General features: G+C 31.7%; 2 protein-coding genes across 2 annotated transcripts; one reads left to right on the forward strand and one right to left on the reverse strand.

Annotated features, from left to right (window-relative positions):
* The first annotated feature begins 608 nt into the window (after nucleotides 1–608).
* Nucleotides 609–3,706, forward strand: LOC134690439 (uncharacterized). The gene is made up of 5 exons (XM_063550406.1): nucleotides 609–705; nucleotides 1,330–1,532; nucleotides 2,101–2,239; nucleotides 2,860–3,042; nucleotides 3,473–3,706. Exons 2-5 carry the CDS (start codon nucleotides 1,380–1,382, stop codon nucleotides 3,640–3,642), a joined length of 645 nt encoding a protein of 214 aa, XP_063406476.1. The 5' UTR covers nucleotides 609–705; nucleotides 1,330–1,379; the 3' UTR covers nucleotides 3,643–3,706.
* Nucleotides 3,707–10,565: 6,859 nt separating this feature from the next.
* Nucleotides 10,566–22,807, reverse strand: LOC134691261 (uncharacterized). The gene is made up of 5 exons (XM_063551669.1): nucleotides 22,630–22,807; nucleotides 19,057–19,198; nucleotides 18,082–18,258; nucleotides 13,160–13,327; nucleotides 10,566–11,691 (listed from the first exon to the last, which is right to left on the reverse strand). The coding sequence occupies exons 1-5, from the start codon at nucleotides 22,780–22,782 to the stop codon at nucleotides 11,051–11,053; spliced, it is 1,281 nt and encodes a 426-aa protein (XP_063407739.1). The 5' UTR covers nucleotides 22,783–22,807; the 3' UTR covers nucleotides 10,566–11,050.
* Nucleotides 22,808–23,507: the final 700 nt, after the last annotated feature.

Below are 23,507 nucleotides of genomic sequence, written 5' to 3' on the forward strand. Positions count from 1 at the left end.
ACTGTTACTAGAAGTTCAGTGCATGTTGGATAAGGGTAGAAGTTTTGCCTTCCATTAGATTTCTTAGGTTCTTAATATTCGTCTGAAGGTCGTTGCGGAGAGCTCAGCACCTACCCAACACGAAGCATCAAATTTAACTTCCCCATTCCTAAAAGACATGTCTGTATCTACACATTATGCACAGACAAACAAGCACCAACCCACGCAATGATTTACTGCTAGACGAGAAAACCCAGTAGACGCTGGGGGAGGGGGTTTAAATTGTAATGAAATGAACCGTCAAAAACATCCAGTTACAACTCTTATTTGTCAGACTAAGGATGTCCATTGTTGTAAATCAATGTATCAACAAGGTATTTGCTACATATGTACGTGTTAGATTATTTTGCTATGTTTCATACGTCAATACTGTTGAGCTTTTATCTGTTACATAATATAAATTTTGGTATCAAACTTAATCTGTTATATAATACGTTAAGAGTGATAAAGATATAACCAATCGTCTTCCTGATCTGATTTGAACCAACCACAACTGCAATTATTATCATATCTATTGATATGGTCTAGCCAAAATATATGAAAAATGTGTGACATGTTCAACAAACAATGTAACATTTTATCCATTATCTTAAAACAAAACTAAAATTATCTATTGACCTCAGAAAGTGTAAACCCATTACTTGTTGGACCAATTTTTACTATCGGGTAAGGCATTGTAATGTTGCTTCAAACGAATTAAATTTGTACCAACACAAACTACTTTCACGAAAGGGCATACTTATGCACATGATTAACAAATGCACCTATCCATAACATACACAATATGTTTTGCATCCCCGTCAATGAACGAGGACTCTTTATTGCCTAGATAAAATCTCTAACGATACACATGGTAAGACAAAAATGTTACCTTACACGTTTGGGAATATTATACAAATGACGAAATATGGTTTTTACTGGTTTTACATTAACACATATCAGTATCATGTTACTGTGTTACGTATACGTTAGACGAATATATTATGAGTAATGATAAAAAAGATTTAGCAGTGGTACATTTTTCACTTTATTTTCTTTATTTCTAATATTTATATGAATTGAAAACATGTAATTAACAACATTTTTCATTATCTAATAATAATTAATATCTTTCGCTTACTCTTCTTGTGTGCTAAGCGAAATCGCCAATTTATTATTTTTACTTGTCCGAAAAGCAATAAGTGTTAGATGCCTTTACTTTTGATTACTTTTTACAAATATTGATTATTGTACAAATAAAATCTTCTTTGTATATTAAGACGGACACTCGGGTTTATTTTAAACTTTCAGATTGCGTTTATGTATTTTAACATTAATATCCAATCCTCTGTATATGCAAGATGTCACATAGAGATGACTACACATATGATGTAGAGCAACAATTACCCCTTCCTGAATTCTTCAGAAATTACAGTGACAAACTACCGGTACTGGTGATTGTGACAGATGGATTCTGTGGCGAGACAAAGAATGACGAGTATGCATATGCTGAGGTAATTATCGTTGATCATCTCAACAAGATTGATTTTCTCACTTGAGGCGGGACGACGAAAGCGAGAAAGACAATCGAGTTGAGAAGACCAATGATTATCTGTTTATCGCTATTTTATCTATGACTACGTTGTTAATTTCGTGTCAATTTCGTTAGCAACGCCACGTGCCTGCTTAGTTTCTAGCGATAATTTTCCATCTCAAGCGAGTAGCATGATATGAAAAATTATCACAAAAAAAGATCAAAGGAAAAATGCACAAAATAACGATAATATATAATATGAGACGCAAGTAGAGAAAATCAGAGTAAAAAAAGGTAATGAAAGATAAATCGATATCCTCAAAGTAGAATGAACTGGCTATGCAAAATTCTACTGGATTCAGATGGGGAACTCCTGGATTGTAAGATCTTTCCATGAAATAGTCAATGTAGACTTCCCAAAAAGATATACTTATTACGTATTCCGACAAAGCCATATACATGTCAATTACTGTCAGTTTATATTATTTTTGTACCCTTTAGTACTACAATAAACACTTTATAGGCACGCTTTACTTCTTACTGTCTAGATAATTCGTTTACACAAAACCTGTCAGCAGCTTAGAGTACTAGGCAAGTTGTCGGCTCACGATTCTGCGAAAGAGGAGTTCCTTAGTATACCTGTCGATGGCAGCTGTATGTTTTCGGATGTAAAAAAATCAAAACAAGGTAAGAATGGAATCTAATTGTATGTTTGTAAGTTATAATTGAAAATAGTTGCTGTCCTTTTATCATTTACCTCTAATAAGTGCAAAATGACCATACAAATGTTAAGACATGCTATATCTTTTAAATACTAACCATTGTATGCAGATGAAGCTATTTTTGATAATTGTTTATTTATATATCATTTGGGTGGGTATTTTTTTAGATAAAGATTGAGCTTCAGTGTAAAATCATTTGCTGGTGTAATATTTAAAAAAATTTAACACATCGCTGAGAGAGTGATAGAGCATTTATTATACTGAATGTCATTTTTGTCTTTTACGATGAATTTTATCTAAAAGTATTTTCTATGACGTCATGTACATTACAACATTCCAGGTATTAAAAAAATCAACATATGCGAGGCAAGATGTTTTATTATTCTTATATTAACAATGAAATAATACAATCTGAGCCAAAACGTAGAACTTTATCATTGTCTTTAATAATGTGATTTAAATTCAATTATTTGTCCTTTGAATTATCGATTTTTGATTGGTCTTGGCAAGAGGGTGACAATAAAAAAAAAGGTCACCCGCTCAGCCATGTGATAGAGTAAATATTGTATTCATACTTGATTACAGTTGGGAAACCAAAACTAATGTTAGAGTTACTAGCAAAGAAAGAATTACCATTCCATGTCCGCTATGCTAGCTCCTCTGATGGAGTAATTACACCTACTTTGCTGGAGTGTATTAAAGGAGTTGATATACTGTTAATGAAGACTTATATAGAAGATTTTTTTCTGGGAAACTGTTTGCAACAAGGTTTGTTATTTGAGCAAAGCAAAAGAGTCTAAGAAATAAAGTGATCAATAATATGTCCGTTAAAATGTTATACACTCGCTGACCTTTCAGTATCCCGTTGTTCGAATAGCAATGAATATAAATTAATATAATAAACAGCAAATTGGATTCTGAAATACTTTATATTGCAATTAAGTTGTCGTCATAAAGTCAGTTAAACAATTTACTTTATATTTTAAACTATTAATATGTGTGATAATAAAACACTTTTGGTCCTCGGAAGAAGTTCATATGATGCACGAAACGCGTTTACTGACTGACATATTATATGTATACTGAATATCGCAAACACAGAATATGATAAAGAAACAATATAAAAATTCGAAATTTAAATTTATCACAAAAAGTGAAACCATTAAATATTTTTTTTTTTTTTTTTTTTTTTTTGTAGAAGTGCTTTCGCCTATTCCATCAATTGTAGCTCTGTGTCCAAATATTTCGTTGTCCATCATCACCGGATATGCCAATAAATCACAAGATCAATTTAATGCAAAACTATGGTCTATGGAGGCTTTTGTTCAGCGAAACATCACGTTTTATGAGGGTTCATCAGGTGTGTAACTAAATTTCATTTTTCTTGTGAATCACTTAATTTTTGTTTCTGCATAAAAGTGATATATGAGACTAAAGGAGGATTTATTAACTAGAGCCTTCATCTGGATCCAAGCTCTACAGCAAATATCTAATTTATAATACAATTTACAATTGTTTTATATAGTCTCGTACTAAAGTCTTACTGTGTATGCTCTTCTATGTGTTTGTCCCATAAGAACGTAAAAATTGGTCAATGCCAACGACATTGTTATAAGACATTTTGCTCTTTATCAAGGCAAGCATTTTAGTTTTGCCACAATATTTTTAATATGCTACTGAACCTTGTTGCATTAATTACAAGTTTTTGAAAAAAATCAATTTAAAAAAAATGTGATAAATTAATGATGCGTTCAATAAAGATATCCGAATAAGCAATCTATACTGTTTTGCTAGCAAGAAACTCTTTGTTTATTTATTTCATTTAAAAAATACAATATGCTCTTGGGCTTTTAGAAATAACAAGATTCAACAGAAGTTCAACAACTACAGGGACAGGTAACCCCATACCAATAGATCTGTTACCTGTAGACTCTATGCAAAACAGTGACAAAACTGATACACCACCAATGCTTATACCTAGGCAAAAGAGTAAAAGTTTCCAAGATGAAACATATGATATGTATGAACCGCCACCGTATCTAGGTTCAGATAAACGATTTTCAGAATTGGAAAAAAAGCCATCGTCACTACCAACAGAGTCAGGCGAATATATGACGGTACTTGACGAAGATTCAACCTACAGCGTTATAGAAGTAGGAGATACAATAAATGGAAAATCGTCTGAAAAAATGAAATGTATTACTGAACCAATTGTTTCTGACAGTGATTATAATTCTTCAAATAACAGCTGGTCAGGTGGATCGTCAAAATCTTTTGTCACTGAGAAATCCGTTCACGACATACAAGAAATTTTGAAAAAACTAAACTTGTCAAAATATTGTAAGACTTTTAAAAAAAATCTAATTGATGGTGCTGTACTTCAAGAATTAGATGAGCAAAGTTTGAAAACAGACTTTAAGTTTAAGAATGTTGAGGCTGTGAGACTTATGAAATATGTACGAGCTGGTCACATACCAAAATAACACTTTACAATAAAATGGAACACTTTTAAACTCTTAGTGCAATCGACTATATGATTAACCAGCTGTTTAAAAAGAGTTCTCTATAAACTAAGATTCCCTGGTTCGTGTATTTGATTAATTTGCTGTTAATAAAGTATGACATTTGTCTCTTCGTTGTGTCATTTGTATAACCTTAGCCGTATTTGGCACGACTTTTTGGAATTTTGAATCCTCAATGATCTTCAACTTTGTACTTGTTTGGTTTTATAAATATTTTGATATGAGCTTCACTGATGAGTCTTATGTAGACGAAACGCGCGTATGGCGTACTAAATTATAATCCTGGTACCTTTGAAAACTATTGTATTACGTATTGTACATTTGATTAAAAAAGATCACCTAAACGGTAATAATATCATAATATCCAGAATCAGAAATTCAAATTCTGTAGAAAAAACATGAAACACTAGATAGTGTTTGAATGATTAATGGCTCGTATTCAACTATTGAGGATTATAAATTTTATAATTCACAAAGAAGAACCCCTAGAACTTTATCTGTTTACTGTTTTCTTCCTTCTTTTTTTTAAGCCACTGTGATAGTTTTTTACAGACGAAACGAGCGTTTGACGTTAAAAACTTTAATTGTGGTATCTATGATGGGTGCATTCACTGAAAATTCGAATTTGAGACAGAAAACATTTACTTGCAACAAGGTTTTATGTCAAATTCATGTTCTACATTATGCGATCATTGAATTACAAACATTTAATGTATTCAGTTTGTTAACATAACTTGAAGATTTCTTTGGTAAAATCAGGTATAATGGCACCAGAGACATCATATTGTCAATGTGTACTACAAATGGTGTATCTGTAATGAATACTGTAAAGGGCTCCTAGACTTGTATATTTAACGTTCTAGTCCTCAATGCTCTCCAAATTTTTACTTATTTGGCTTTCTTACTATTTTGAATTACATCTAGAAATTGACAATAAGGGTCAGCTGAAAACAAAACACACATCTCTTAATTGATACGGTATTTTCGCACTTGTATTTCATATCATGTATTCCTTGAAAGGGGGTTGCTATCAAACAAGGAAGCTATCAAACCAAGAGTTCCAAATAGTAAAGTTGAAATCATCTTTTGTAAATTTCACGGACGCCATCACGAGTTGGTTGACCCTTTTGGAATAACCTTTCCCCAAATGTGACCAACTGCATTAGACACTTACCGTGTTTGTAATAACATTAGTATCACGACGGGTGCTGCATGTGGAACAGGGTCTGATTACCCTTCCCGAGCACCAGAGATCGTGTTGTTTAGTCTTTAGTATTTTATGTTGCGCATTTTGTACTATTATTTGTCTGTTTGTCTTTTTTGTCTTTGAGTTGCGCCCCTCTTTTGATATGTGTGTCACTGATGAGTCTTATATAAACGAAACGCGGCAAAGATTACCTAAGTCGTATTCGGTACAACTTGGAAGTTTTGGGTCCTCAATGCTCTTCAATTTTATACTTGTTTGGCTTTCTAACTATATTGATCTTAGCGTCTCTGATGAGTCTTATGTAGACGAGACGCGCGTCTGACGAATCAAATTATAAGTCTGATACCTTTGATAACTATAAACACTTTTTCTACTGGCGTACTAAATTATAATCCTGGTACCTTTGATAACTATTTCTAATAATAACAGAAATATAAGGGAAATATTTTTGTCTCCAGCAAATGCATTTTTATTTGCAATTTAGATTGTGTGTCATTGTGGAGAAATAAAAGAAGTACAAATAACTAGTATACATTAACCACAGTATCAGTTAACCATTTTATCGTATATATACGCAGCTTCCTAAACCTGACTCATTCGTCGTTAAAAACCGTTCTAAATCATGAGCACAGCTCAGGGCTGCTCGTTTTTAAGCAGTTTAAAACATTTTTATTTTTAAGAACAGACTCTGGCAGCATTATGAGAGTTTAATCTAAGAACAGTTGTGTAAAGTTATTCACTTTTAATTAATTTTGACAGTTCTAGTTTTAAAATATTTCTTGGAAACTTGTTTGCTCTGCATTTGTCTTTGGTGTCGGTAAGTTTGTTTGATATTTGTTCATACCGGTCTTTTTGTAGCTTTGTATATAGATTTTACTCATTGGTGAAGACTTTTCAATGTCCTTTAATTGTTTACATCCTCTCTCTTTGATTTACGTATGCTACCGGTCAGTTATTAGTTATCATATTTCTATATTGAAGACACATATTGGAAGAAACTATAAACGACTAACAACATCTATAACAACAGTGAATGACAAAAATAAAACTTTTTAACAACGAATTATGCAATCTTCTTTAATTTTCTGGTGTAAATAGATTTTACTCAAATAACTTTTACCTGACACTAAGTACACCGACTAAAAGAAGAGAGACAGTTTACAAGACCATTTATTTAACTTAAACCTGTCATACAATTCAATTACAAAAACAATATTGCAAGTAATTAAACAAACAAAAATCTATTTGATGAAAAAGAAACATGTGCCGCTGCGATCTGTTTTCTTATACACTATGACACATGGCGATTGTGTAAATGTTATCACCATGTTAATGCAAATATGAATTTTCTTAGAATAAAACCATGTATCATTAAATATATATACACAAATAATAAACATATCAGTTTATAACCGAAATTGCAATGAAAATGATAGAAATCAAATATAAATATATATCAAGAATGTGATTTTAAAATAAACATTATTTATCCTTATTTACTGAAGTTCAAATCAGATGTTTCAATTAAAAATTAACGTGTCCACTATTCTTGCTTGGTATATCTCCTATAAGAATATTATCAAGAACGCTTTATGCACAAAAGTATACCTCAGTCTATATATAACAATTGCATTAAAAAGACGCGAATGTGATGTCCTATGTGAGTCTAGGCAACTGTGTATATCAAATATCCGCTTGAAACGCACGAAACGCGCGTCTGGCGTATATACTTAGTTTAGTCCTGGTATCTATGATGAGTTTATTGATATTTCGAATCCAAATTTGTGGGATCAATTGCCAATGAAATGCTTATACAAAATGTTTCCTGAATGCAAAATTAACCATAGAACGATTATAAAAACTCGCTTTACAACTTTATTGTTAGTTATTTAGCCATAAGTCATATATTTTCTAATAACTTGCATAGTATCATTCTTGTCTTTAAAGTCATATTAAACGAGTGAGTGGGGAAAAATAATATTTGTCCAATTCTTGAACCAATGCATGTATACATCATAAACTTAGTCCTCTGTGCACGATTTTATCATTATTTTCGCAAATACATCATATAATCGTTATTTGTTTCTCTCTCAGTTTGTTATGATTTAACAAATATAGCTGCTCATTAAATGTCGTGTTTTGAAGCCGAGTTTTCCCGATTGTCACCTTATAGTAAACAAATCACAAAAAACATGGGTATTGAGCATGTGTTTAACATTTATAATAAGATATTTGTTTATTTCAATGACAGATCCATGCGTATTGTGGTCACCGGATGTTTACGAGGAGGGTTACGCTCGGGTCACTATGCATACGGAAAATATGTAGTGCGAATTGCTTCCTGGAAGCAAGCAATGAAAAATAAGTAATATTTTTTTCTAAATGTGGACAAATTAAAGAATTTTTCTCAGAAAAAAGTATATGTACATTAGTTGTATAATGAAAACTATCCATTTAGTTATAAAAAACATATGCGTATTTTTTTTTAATTTGAGGTTTCTTATGACTTTAATGAGGATTCAATTATTCCAAATATTTTTTTAACATTTTATATAAGTATCAGTTAATTTCATTTATACAAGTATTTTGTGAGATATTTTTATTTTCATTTGGTTTTATTTATTGACAGATACAACAGAGACATCTGTTACACTATATCTCTCTTTTGACATAATGTTAAAATATATTTATCTTGTTGACATTTCGTATCTTCTACTTAGGAAGTTTGTGACAATTTTAAGATAATTTAAGAAATGTGCTGGGTAAATAAATGAAGCAAAATGAAAACAAGTGAAAACTTTTAACATATATTTAGTTATACTATTGTAAGTTATTTTATGGTATCGCAATGTTATGATTTTCCCTAATCTTGTTATTGTCGTTTATACAAGTTTGCATTTAAATTTACCGAACCAATATTCGAATACTACACAAGCAAAATTATAAGTCTGATAATAAACAATAAGTCCATCTCGATAACATATATAACTCCAACGGGGTATATTTGCTTATCTGTTACAATAAATCATGTTTCTGTATTTGCTCAAACAATTTTGTAGATTATAATACTTCAGTAATTTCCTTTTATCAAAGTTTTATAAGTATCCATAAAGGTTTCATCAAGAATAACAAAAATAGCATAAAACTTGATTGTCTTTTTCACTTTTTTGTTTTAAATTAAATACCTTAAATCATGTTAAATGTTTGATCGTCGTATAATAGTTCTAAATAGTAATGTCTACTCCTTTACATCTTAAGGTACACCTAATATATCCTTTTTAATGTTAACTGTGTAAGTGTGTTATAGAATGAAAAAAATGAATGTAAATGAAGAAATGATTAAACGTAAAAAAAAAATGGAATAAAAACATTTAACAAACTAATGTAGTTTAGTATAACTTAATTCAAATAATTGAGTTACTAAATTTGCCAATGCAACAGAACAATTTAAACAGCCTCTATTTGCCATTTATTTAGGATAAAGACATATACTAGTATATATGTTAGTAATGGCCACACACATATTTAAACATATTAATACTGTCAATCATATGAGCGCTGAAGTAGTGCTATTTTTTTCATTTATGCGATATGTGTATACTTCAGTACTACTGAAAGTCTTTTATAGCTCAGTACTACTGAAAGTCTTTTATAGCTTAGTACTACTGAAAGTCTTTTATAGCTTAGTACTACTGAAAGTCTTTTATAGCTTAGTACTACTGAAAGTCTTTTATAGCTCAGTACTACTGAAAGTCTTTTATAGCTCAGTACTACTGAAAGTCTTTTATAGCTTAGTACTACTGAAAGTCTTTTATAGCTTAGTACTACTGAAAGTCTTTTATAGCTCAGTACTACTGAAAGTCTTTTATAGCTCAGTACTACTGAAAGTCTTTTATAGCTTAGTACTACTGAAAGTCTTTTATAGCTTAGTACTACTGAAAGTCTTTTATAGCTCAGTACTACTGAAAGTCTTTTATAGCTTAGTACTACTGAAAGTCTTTTATAGCTCAGTACTACTGAAAGTCTTTTATAGCTTAGTACTACTGAAAGTCTTTTATAGCTTAGTACTACTGAAAGTCTTTTATAGCTCAGTACTACTGAAAGTCTTTTATAGCTTAGTACTACTGAAAGTCTTTTATAGCTCAGTACTACTGAAAGTCTTTTATAGCTCAGTACTACTGAAAGTCTTTTATAGCTTAGTACTACTGAAAGTCTTTTATAGCTTAGTACTACTGAAAGTCTTTTATAGCTCAGTACTACTGAAAGTCTTTTATAGCTCAGTACTACTGAAAGTCTTTTATAGCTTAGTACTACTGAAAGTCTTTTATAGCTCAGTACTACTGAAAGTCTTTTATAGCTCAGTACAACTGAAAGTCTTTTATAGCTTAGTACTACTGAAAGTCTTTTATAGCTTAGTACTACTGAAAGTCTTTTATAGCTTAGTACTACTGAAAGTCTTTTATAGCTCAGTACTACTGAAAGTCTTTTATAGCTTAGTACTACTGAAAGTCTTTTATAGCTTAGTACTACTGAAAGTCTTTTATAGCTCAGTACTACTGAAAGTCTTTTATAGCTTAGTACTACTGAAAGTCTTTTATAGCTCAGTACTACTGAAAGTCTTTTATAGCTTAGTACTACTGAAAGTCTTTTATAGCTTAGTACTACTGAAAGTCTTTTATAGCTCAGTACTACTGAAAGTCTTTTATTATCACATTTAAAAAAAGTGATTGGGCTGTTTTCACTTGTAGCAAATCTTTCGATATAACAAAAATGTATGATGACCTTCGAAAAAATTTAAATCAACATGTTCAGAGGAAGCACGCATGAATAGCTTCAAATAACCTTGAATAGTCTTCAACAACCTTGAATTATTTTCGATTATAATACTCGTATAATGCTTAACAGAACTACATGGTATATTGATAGTTAAAATGACGTTCTCCATTAATAATTTCTTCTAATTATGATAAAGCCTAAATATGAGACAAACTCTTAATCAATACTACGAGATATGGACACGAATTGAAAGTTTCTTTGAATGTTTGCTTTATTTGGGAATGTGACCAGATCTAACATATTTCATAAGTCTGACCGCTTCAACGTGCATGAAATTGAAATCCTTTCTCAATATTTCTTCATTTAATTCCTGCAGAACAGCACCGTCGACTAGTTGGTCTGCGAATTCCTTGCAATACTTTGACAAGTTAAGTGTTTTAAGAATACCAAGTATCTCCTGGACAGATTTCTCAGTGACAAAAGACTTGGACGATCCAGCTGACCAGCTGTTTGTGGATGAGTTATAGTCACTGTCAGATGCACCTGTTTCACTAATGTACATATAATTGTCAGATGAATCTAAATTCACACTTTCGTCTGCATGCATCACACGATAGTTCTGATCCTCTACAACTGCACTTAAGGAATCATACGGCCGTGCTGGTAATGGGGGCCTTTTTTCTGCGGAATATTTTTGGGGTCGAGGAGGTAACCACTGAGGATCAGGTTCGGGTAAGGCTTCATAAATGTCGTCTTGTTCATCACTTACACTTTTACTTTTTTGTCTAGGAATTAGTTTAGGCGGTACATCATTGTAGTCACCGCCATGACTGTAATCACGTGGAAGTAAATCTGGAGGTACAGCATTTCCTGTTCCCGTAGTTTTCGCACCTCTTTCAAATTTGGTAAGTTCTGCAAAAAAGTGCATTTTCTCTTATCTAATTGTAATCATTAACAATCAATTTATTTTTTATATCAACCTTTGATGTATAATTGGATGTTTAAAAACTCAGTGTTTTTTATATTTATTTATTTTTTTAATGTGGAAAAATGTTGGCTGGTCTATATACTCCAGCATAATGTAGTTAAACAACCTGGGATAAACGTGACATAAAAATACGTCAATCTTGTGACGCGTAGTTTTATGGGTTTTTTTATGGTGTCCTGGTGTGATGTCGTAAAATCTTTGGCAGTATCTATGGACTTTTATTTTATTTCTTTATGTATTTCTCTATGTTGAGTGTTGTCATTTTAGAGGAGTTTTTTTTTAACATTTCCCCACACGTGCGAGTTTTGGTTGGCCATAAAACCAGGTTCAGCCACATTTATTTTTCTTAAAATATCCTGTAACAATACAGAAATATGGCAGCTGTCATCTGCATAGATATAGGAAGATGTTGTGTGAGTGCCAATGAGACAACTCTCCATCCAAATTACAATTAAAAAAAAGTAAACCATTATAGGTCAATGTACGGCCTTCAACACGGAGCCTTGGCTCACACCGAACAACAAGCTATGAAGAGCCCCAAAATTACTAATGTAAAACCATTCAAACAGGAAAACCAACGGTCTAATCTATATAAAGAAAACGAGAAATGAGAAACACGTATAAATTACATAAACAATGACAACTACTGTACATCAGATTCCTGACTTAACGTATTACATCTGAAAATGCCTGTACCAAGTCAGGAATATGACAGTTCTTGTCCATTCGCTTTTGGTGCGTTTTGTTATTTGATTTTGCCATGTGATTATGGACTTTCCGAATTGATTTTCCTCTTAGTTTAGTATTATTGTGATTTTACTTTTTAATGGTACCAAAACCTTCTCTCTTTTTCTGAAACAATGGCATAACATCACAACTTAGACCAAACACACGATAAAATATCAATTGGCAGGTAAACTCAATCAAAAAACGTAAATTGATATGTCTTTTTCTATGTAAACAGTCTATTTCTATGTAAGATGGAGTTTTCTTTTGTTGTAGTAGTGTTTCGGTTCTCCCGTTGTTTATTATTATTGTTGGTTTGTTCCCTCCCTTTCAGTGTGTTACCCGGATTTGTTTTTCCATAATCGAAATATGGCTTTTGAACAGCGGTATACTATCGTTGCCTTTATTAAGAAGAAACGGGACGATATATATTTGATATACTATAGAGCCACCTGTCTTTTGTAAAACATTGTATTTTTATATCAATATTTCAGTTGGATTTAGTTATTGTTGGTTCGTACCCTCACTGACCTATTCCTCTCATCCTCTTTTATTCTTTTTCAAAATACCGAATAATTTTGGGTTTTTTTCATTCGAAACTCGTACATGTCATATCATAACTGTACACACACCGTTCCAATATTAAATTGATTTATTAATGTTTACCTGGACTACCTTCGTTATCCTGAAATTTGATATTCTTCTGTACAAAAATATCCATTGATCTCAGCTTAGCCTGGAACTGTTCCTGCGGTTTATTTGTGTATCCAGTAATAATGGATACCGATATATCTGGGCATAGAGCCACCAGTGCTGATATCGGTGATATTACACCTGCAATGGAATATTCACTTTTTAAATGGTAATTTGTTTTTAATAGAATAAGCTTCACTTTGTTACCCCAGGAAAAGATTACCTTCGCTGTTATTGACTAAACGTTTAGTAATGTTGGGCTAAGATCTTCAACTCTGTACTTGAATTTGACGTCGCTGGTAAGTTTTTTTGTAGACGAAACAAACGCCTGGCGTACATAGTTTTAATCCTGGTATTAATAATGAATTTATTGTTAAACATTGAAATGTCTAATAACTATACGCGAAAACATATCAATTGTAATTTTCATTTTTGGCGTCGGAGTCAGCATGTGGGTTTAGTATATTGAAAAAAAATTATAAGCCATCAACAACTGGTTCAAAACTTCATGGAATGTTATGAAATTTGGACATTTGTCTCAGACAACATGAGATTATCAATCAATTTTACACTAATCCAATGTTGTTCATTTATGTCACTGGAACAAATTTTTATAATTTGACTATCATTGATATCTTTATCCGTATTATGCTTCCACCTTTTTGTCCGCCTTAATTCTTAGAAACGACAAACACGAACGCATTAAAAAAAAAAACAACCACCATAAGATAATGGGCATTTAATTCGTTTTTTAAATCGACAAAAGTTGCCATGGAAACAGTAACATTGTGAAACTGAGATTTGCTCAAATTGTAATGAAACTAAATAGAAATGTGACATGTCATGAGTAAAATCATGTGCCGTTAAGGGTTCAAAAGTTTCGAAATAGCTACTGTTACAATAAAACTATACCCGGAATGGTATTTGCTATTGCTTGTAGTTGTATTATTGAATGTAATTGATATCCCTATACCTTATTATTAAATACGTATTCTAACATGACGCCCTTCAAACGCTTTGAGTACACACCCGTGGTAAAATATAAATATATTGCATTGGCTGTTCCGATCGTACCCCCACGTCATATGTTTTTATGAATGAAGTGCACGACGTCATAGAATGATGACGTAATGATTTCAGCATTTTACGGGAAAATACACGCTTCTGGTACCGAAAATCATCACAACAAGGAAACGTAAACAAAGGATGATAAAATGTGGTATAAGCCCATTTTTTTTCCATAGAAGACATATAAGTAAATATAAGTAAATTATCATTAAAATTCATCAAAATCTATCAAAATACGTTCTTGTAAAAAGTTTGAGCACACCACTTACTCTGTTTGTTCCGTTCTTTTACGCCAATCTAAAAGTGCGTTGATTTATGGGAACGGCAAATATTGGCCTCCACCTAGAGCGCTTAGATTCAAAAGAATTGCCGTATTTGTTCTATTAGAATCGAAATAATTCATGGGGGCTATCGCTCAGGGTAAAATATTTGTCATAAAAGGCCAACCCGTGGTAAAATCACGATATATTGAAGCCCCCATGATTATTTCTTAATTTTAATAACACCATATACCCGTTTAAAAGTATCTTTTGGTCGAATGTTCTGAAGGTATCCATGATGATAACCAATTTTATTTGCTAATTAAGAAGCGGAATAAAATAATTTAAGACAGCAGGGAAGATTAATTTTGTAGTTTTATAGCTTTAACTGATGTAAAGAATGAGAACTTTATATTGTAAATTTTACGATGTCTCTGAAATGACCAGTGGGTCAGATTTGTATAGCATTGCTATTTGATTAATTGTCTAAATTGTATAACACTTTTTCACGTGTAGAAAAACATGTGAGTGGTTTCTTATTTCTTATTGGTCAATGATCTTGCGGGGTCAGCACAAGTTTACGTGCCATGTGTGCACTTCCTTTTATCATTAACTTTCGTCTTGATAACTTGTGATTCTAAAACATTGCGTGAAATTTAAATTTCCCACCCGCAAACCTCTCTTTATTTTATCTTTACAGGTAGTTTTGTAAACAGATTTTTTTAGTTGGGCAGATTTGTCTCCCCACCCTTGCTATTATTTGTCATTTATTCAATTGATATGATTTTAGTTGATGTAAATTCGTATTTATTATGTATTATAATTGCATATTGATTATGAACTTTTATGTCAATTTTTTTATTTGCAAATTGTAATATTTTTAATTTTATGATTTTGAATAAATGACCTTTTTTCGTCAAGCTCAAACTCTGGCTGACATGTTTATATGTCAATAAGTTTATGGTATCTGTATTTCTGTCTTAAAATAAAATTGAGAATGGAAATTGGGAATGTATTAAAGAGACAACAACCCGACCATAGAAAAAAACAACAGCAGAAGGTCACAAACAGGTCTTCAATGTAACGAGAAATTCCCGCACCCGGAGTCGTCCTTCAGCTGGCCCCTAAACACATATATACTAGTTCAGTAATGATGAACGCCATACTAATTTCCAAATTGTACACAAGAAGCTAAAATTAAAATTATACAAGACTAACAAAGACCAGAGGCTCCTGACTTGGGACAGGCGCAAAAATGCGGCGGGGTTAAACATGTTTATGAGATCGCAACCCTCCCCCTATACCTCTAGCCAATGTAGAAAAGTAACCGCGAAACAATTGAATATGAGTTTATTTATATTCAAATACAAATATTAAATAAACTGATTTTAATTAAACAAGGAAGAATAATTACTTCCTTCCTTATTGTGCGTTGTTTAGTAAAAATGGTAATCATAAAATACCTCAATATTTTGTTTAAACAATTGAAAACAGGGCTTTATATAACATTACTATCTGTTACGATAAAACGGATTGGTTTTTAAATCTAAAATATGTTGAGTCCAACAGAAATGTCAAAAGTACATTTCTGTTATTTTTAATAGATAAGATATGACATCCGATGAAAATTTTCTTTTCTGTTTTGTCTATAAATAAGTTTTGCATTTACGTTTCCTTTCGTCTCATTCGCCCAATTGGTTCAAAAATAGACATAAAATTAATGTGTACCTAAAACTATTACCAGTTAAATTCTTAATTTGATGTTCGGCGAATGCCATAGAAACAGAGTGACGCTTGTGTTACCATATAGACTTAAGCGAAGAAAGTTAACGTGGTTAATACGTGCAGAAAATCGGATTCTATTTTACATCTGATTATCTGATTATATTATTCATCGGTGGTTTTAGTCTATCGCAAAAATGTGTAAGCCATCAACAACTTTGTCAAAACAAGAGCAGCAAACATCGTGCAGTCAATATCATATTATCAGTCAATTTTCACTCTTAACAGCAGTAGTATAGTCATGTCAGTGCAACAAATTCTTTTAATTTTACTATCATTAATACCATTATTCATATTAATCTTCCACGTTCTCGGATATGACCGGAGAGAACTTAATAAAATTTTTAAATAACCACCATTAGATAATGAGCATATAATTGACCGTAGCCATGGAAACAGTAACATTGTGAAACTGAAATACGATCAAACTGTAATGGCACTTAACAGAAATGTGACATGTCATGAGTAAAATCATGTGCTGTTAAGGGTTCCAAAGTTTCGAAATAGCTGCTGTTACAATAGAATTATACCCGGAATGGTATTTGCTATTGCTTGTAGTTGATATCCGTAAACCTTGTTATTAAATATGTATTTTAATAACACATTTCATCCTTTTAATATAAACGTATATTTTGATCGAATTTTCTGTTTCATTCAAAGTAGATATCAAATGAAACTGACTTTAATTTAACAAGGAAGGATAATTACTTCCTTTCTTAATATGCGTTATTTAATAAAAGTATTAATTCAATATCTCAATATCTTTTTTAAACAATTGATTGATTGATTGATCGTTGGTTGCTTAACGTCCAGTGGCAAATATGACATGCATATTCAGGACTAGAACAAGTTAACCACATGAACCATATATACAATAGGTAGGTTTTGTCATAGTAGAGCCCATTTGGGGTGATGGTCGGGAAAAATTGGACTGCCACCAGAAAAGGAGGGTATATTAGATAAGGACAGAAATTGTGCCTTGCAACAGGCCATCTACGGACACCTCAACGAGTTGTTGCAAGGGTTCTTGACGTTCAAGGAGCATGGTACTCTCTTTACAGGAGGATTCGGAATTAACGTCCCTATTCGAACCGGCCTTGAACTTGATACATCCCGCACAGCCAAACGGATTCCATACTTCGGCAAGCGTTTTACTGCCGGTTAGGAGAAGACTAAGTGACCATATTTCTATTCCCAAGTCACCCTTGGGGTTAAAATAACTGAAAACAATGTTGTTTGTTCATTTATCTAAAATAACTCTATGATGCAATACAACAAATTTTTGTTTAAATATAAGTAATTTGAGTTCAACAAAAATTGTAAACGTACATTTTTGTTATTCTTAACAAATGAAATACGACTATAAGCAATACGAGTTTCTTTTCTGTAAAATAAAAAAAATCTTTGAGTTTTGTTCAGTCTAATTGATATGACCATTCAAAACCATAAATGAATTTAAGGTTAACTTTAAAATATAACCAGTAAATTGCTTAATTCGTTGTTTTGTAAATGCAAAAGAGACATACGCTCTTGTTTCTCTATCCACATAAGGGGAAAACAGTTCATAAGTAATCAAATTCAGACTCTATTTCTTTATTTAATTAAATATTGAATTTATTTTCTGTTCGATCAATTGAATGCATGACTGCCGCTGCTAACAAGTACCTAAATGTATACATTAACTTTAGTAAATTGAGAGGTGAAAATGTATGATTCAATTTGCTACTTGTTGCATTTGCTCGTTGTATGTAAACATGTTATCTTGTTTAAGAAGTTAATATTTACCATCTTCTAAACAGTTCCCTTGTATGTTATCCTCTATGTAAGTCTTCATGATCAGTATATTGACGCCTTTAATACTTTCCAGAGTAGATCTAAGCTCTATGTTGTAGCTCGCATATCTAACTTGGATTGGCAAATTATTTTCTGCTAGTATTTCTTCCATAAGTTGTGGGTTTCCCACTAAGTAAAAATTAAAGATTTATTAAAAACTAGTATTGTTTAAGGGTATTTTATCATTGGTGATTAACTCTTTTGTTTCAGACTACAACACGAGTTTTTAAAATTGACTGACATTGTACGTGTTCTTTCAAACGATATTTGATTTTTTTCTTAATTTCGAATATCAAATTGTTTATGTGCTTTTGATATTTTAAATGTGCTTCCGCTGAAAAGAATATAACGTTGAAAATCTTGTAAAAACATTAAATATTTCTCATGCATATAAACACCGTCTTAAATACGCGTGTCGGGCGATAAAAATTTCATTCCTGGTTTCTTTGATGGGATTATTTAATCAGTATCTCATCTATGGTTACTTTTTTTTGTGTTGACTATTTTGCGGGAAAAAAGAAAAACAAATACCAAACTCATATTCAAAAAGGAGAAGTTCATAAAAACTGATTGAATCAAACAATATCAATTTAAATTGGTGTTGATTTATGATCTCTGATATGTTCTGTTAAATGCATTCGTATCATTCGGAACGCCTTCGAGTGACTACATAATAAGGCGAGTTTTACACCGTTCAATCGGTATGATAACAGATGAACATCTTCATATATTGTGTAGTTTTGTAATGCTGCCATCAAACGACTCCTTCCTTCACATATCCTTCGATTGTGATTGTTCTCTCTTAATTATAACAGCGATTTTAGGTGTTTTGCTTTTTAATGCATTCTGTTGAAGTCTTTTTGCAATCTTTGATAATGTTATACCATTACACATACTATGAAACAAACCTTTCGGACGCAAATTTACCTTTCTTTGAACTTTTTACAACAGAAAACTTATATTTTCCATCAACTGGTATACTTAGGAATTCGTCTCTTAGATTTCCAGCATCCTTTGATAGTCTGGCTAGAGCTCTTAACTGTTGACATGGTCGATGAAGACGAATTATCTATAGAAAAATACATTATTTAGTTGTTTCAATGATTATGATTCCCTTTCAAACGAAAAAAGGGATTCACCTTGATACATCATTGTGCACATTTTAAAAAATCTTTTGTTTCTTTCCTTTGTTTCTTTTTTGTGTGTTTTAGCTTGTTTTTGTTTATTTGCTTGTAATTTGTTTTGGGAATTATTTTCTCTTTTTTTTTGTTGGCCGTCGGGTTTTGTCTTCTTCTAATAGATTAAATCTGTTTTATCACATTCTGTTTCCCCAATTGTAAGTTCTCGTTATAACTCGAATGGTGTTTTTTTATAAATATATTTCTCCACCTACTGGCATGAAAGCGGGCATTGTGCAATTAAATTTTCTGTTATAAAATTTTGATTTCCTTTACAGTTTTGACTATATTTGATTAATAGGCTCGTAATTTTTTCATAAGTTTAGGGTTTTCATAATTAAAGCTTAAACTTTTCAGAATAGAGACATTTATTTTCTACATATAAAATCAGAAGATGTGGTATGATTGCCAATGAGACAACCGTCCACAAGAGACCAAAATGACACAGAAATTAACAACTATAGGTCACCGTACGGCCTTCAACAATGAGCAAAGTCCATACCGCGTAGTCAGCTATAAAAGGCCCCGAAATGAAAAGGTAAAACTATTCAAACGAGAAAACTAACGGCCTTATTTATATACAAAAATGAACGAAAAAAAAATATGTAACACATAAACAAACAACAACCACTGAATTACAGGCTCCAGACTTGGGACAGGCACATACATACATAATGTGGCGGGGTTAAACATGTTAGTGGGATCCCAACCCTCCCCCTAATTCATCTGAACAATCGGTGTAAACACTGTGTAAAGTGCCCATATATATTGTTTATAAATTGTTCACTTTCCTTTCTATCAAAATGAAATAAGTATACTAACAGCCTAAATATCACGTCATATATTGTATGCGTCCGAAGCGATTTGCTAGATTTGCCTTCATAGGGAACTCTAAAAAGCCGAATATTAAAACGCTTAGATATAAGTTTACATGAAATCTTTTGTTAATCGGAGCTCACTGTCATTTATATCTTTATTGAAGTTTGGAGACATATATATGTATATGATGTTGTAATTCGTTTTCTTTCTATTGTGAGTATACATCAATAAGACAACAAGTTATCGATAAATAACTAATAAAACATAGGTGAAATCAAAAGAACGGTTCGTAATCGAAGCAAATAAAATTTACCAAGATATATCAAACACCAAATAGGTCAAGCTTTAACGTATTATACGATTTTTAAATCTAGTGTTATCAAAAACGGAAAGAAAATAAACTTATAACAAGCGTATTTTTCAAAATAGATACTAGTAATGTCGTCTGATGTATTCATTTTCTTAGACAGAGGGGAAATATTTGCATATATACACATATAGCCAAATCAACATTCCAGTGCTACAAGTTTGTTGATATTCGGCAACTGATTTTCGAAAAATCATAAGTAATTAGTTCAAACATAGAAGGAAAGTGACATTTCAAACCGGGAAATCACGAGATACAGCATTCCGATGAAGATAACATATCTGCCAATACACAGTCCAAGGAAGTGTTTCTGTTACTATATTTAATAACTTTAATTGATTTATTGGTAAAACCAGATTTTGATAACTTCCATTTCATGAACATTATGGAAAAAAATATAGAGGGAGGACAGTGAATAACTGCAACTACTAACTATCTTAAAATTACAAGTTTGTTTGATGTACTGTTCTGTACATTAATCTATTGAACGTTATCATGTATCTTCAGTTTGTTTTATTATACATAGGTGAACCAGTCTTGCAATGATGAATCAAAAATAACTTTTTTACTAATATTACTTACATTTTGGGGCCAACACTCAACGTTTTCTGTTGTGTTTTTTTTTTAATTTGTTTTTTAAGATTTTAATGTCTCTTCATTTTCTAAATCTTCATTTCAATTTTATAGCCAAATGAGAACTTTTTATTCCAAGTAATAAATCGACATCGTTTGATGGTGTTGCTTAACATATATTAGGGATATAAGGATATAATATAGGAACAGGCTTTTAAGACAGAAAAAAGCAAACAATTCAGACGTGTACCTTATTTTTAAGAAGTGAATAAGTATCAATCCCTGTATGAAACGACGCAACATTAACACATCAATCTTATACTGATCAGCTTTTAAAAGAAGTTTTCGGTAAAAGGATTGGTGTTAGGTGAAATCAAACGTAAATGATAAAATCCTTTAGATATTATGATTAAACGGTAAAATATATGACTAATAAACAATAATAAAGGAGACAGATTAATATAAACAATTGTTGCTTGTTTCATGATCCTTATTGTGAAAGTGTCTATAATTCATATTTGTATTTTTCATAATAAAATATTGTTTACACTTAAAAATATGTATATCACTGTTTGGAAAGTAGACAAATCTAATTATAGCTGTGTTTGGAAGTTGTATGATATAAATTGTGACATATACATTCCCTTTAACTTGGCCTCTCAAGTAACTGAATATTCGTTAAGAAATCAATATCCATTTTGAATGCAAAAATGAATTCAATTTATAGATAAAATAATTTCACAAGAAAGCACCCGAAATTTCTGTTGAGTAAAATAATGAACAATCAGTTGTGTTGTAATTCTTATTATAAACCTACATCGTGAATATCTATGTTCATTTGGCTGAATGGAATTTAATCTAAAAATGGGAGAAAAAGTTTGAAAACAATGTTTCGACGGAAAACAGGCATCACTTAAATCATACAAATAACAAACACCTGAAGAGTAAGCAATGTGAACCCCAAAGAACAACAGGGAGTTAACCAAGTTCCTGCTGCACTAGTTTCATCTTGCGTGATACATTTATCTTCACTGCCTTGTGCAAATTAAAAAACATAACCATGCATGGCCCTTGGTGAACAAAAAGGTTCATTTAAAATCGCAAGTTTCCATCGATCGCGCGAGAAATGCAGTTTAGGCAACGTTAACTATAAAACATATACTAGGATTATATATTGCTTAAGCCAAGCTAGAATCCGACTACAAAGAATTAAAAATACAAAAATGGGTAAATTAGATTAATTGTATATATCGCATCAAGTATTTCAACTTTAAAGACTGATCTGTACCGCTAAAATCAGAGCAATTAATACCGAAGTAAAAGGGTTAGAAACAGAAATGAATTATGCTCAATAAAGGCAACATTGGTGTACGGCTTCTCAAACAAGTAATAAATCGATCGAGAAAAAATACAATATATGATAATTTGATAAAAAAAAATCCGACTTTTTCTGTTATATTATATGCAAAATGCAATGAAAAACAAATGTTGATGTTTACTTACTAATACTTATGGTCAAACATTAAGATACGGTATATGTCGTTTATGTTATTTAAGCCTTACCTGATCGTTAGCGTAATCGTCATACTTTGTCTCACCATAGAATCCCTCTGTAACGATTATCAAAAGTGGTAAGTTGTCTTTATACCTTCTGTGGAAATCGGGTAGTGTTAATTGTTTTTCCTCAGAATACTCGTAGTCACTAGGTCTTGACATGGTAGCTGCAAGAAAATGAATACTCACTTTTGAGCAATCTGAAATCAGGATTGGAAATAGAAATTTATCTGACACATTTTTTTTCTAAAAAGTTTCTATCAAAGTTCGGGAATCCTTTGATAAGGAGATTCTGTAATAATCAGAGTCGTCGTTAACAGTCATTTAGGGGACAACCATTTGATATTCTGGGGGAGGGGGGCAGGAGGATTTTGAAAATAAATAACTCAGTCTTGATAATCCCAAAAATAAATGGTTTGTTCTGTGGCAGTTTGAAAATAAATTACCTGACTTGCAATGTGTTGAAAAAAATTAACTCAGCCTTGATAATCCCAAAAATAAATGGTCTGTTCTGTGGCAGTTTGAAAATAAATTACCTGACTTGCAATGTGTTGAAAATAAATAACTCAGCAGGTCTATAGCTTATTGGGCCTTCAGCGGTTCCAAAACCCTTAAAAGAATTTTGGCCTCGCCCTGCTCGGCAATAAATGTTGGACAATACTTTTGATAGAGGCTAGGTAAAAACAAACTAAATTTACTTAATAATACTATACTTGGGAATATAAATGATTCAGTTTGTTAAGAAAATTATAAAATACTTAATCTAATTATACCAATTGTCTTTTATAATATACTTATTACTATGTATTTGTGTTTCGTTTGTCCTTTCTCACTACGTATTATCTTAAAATGTTTGTATATATTGTCCTCTTGTACACAAGTATGTG

The sequence above is a fragment of the Mytilus trossulus genome, chromosome 11 (genome assembly GCF_036588685.1).
Source record: "Mytilus trossulus isolate FHL-02 chromosome 11, PNRI_Mtr1.1.1.hap1, whole genome shotgun sequence".
In the NCBI taxonomy this organism is placed as follows: Eukaryota; Metazoa; Mollusca; class Bivalvia; order Mytilida; family Mytilidae; genus Mytilus; species Mytilus trossulus.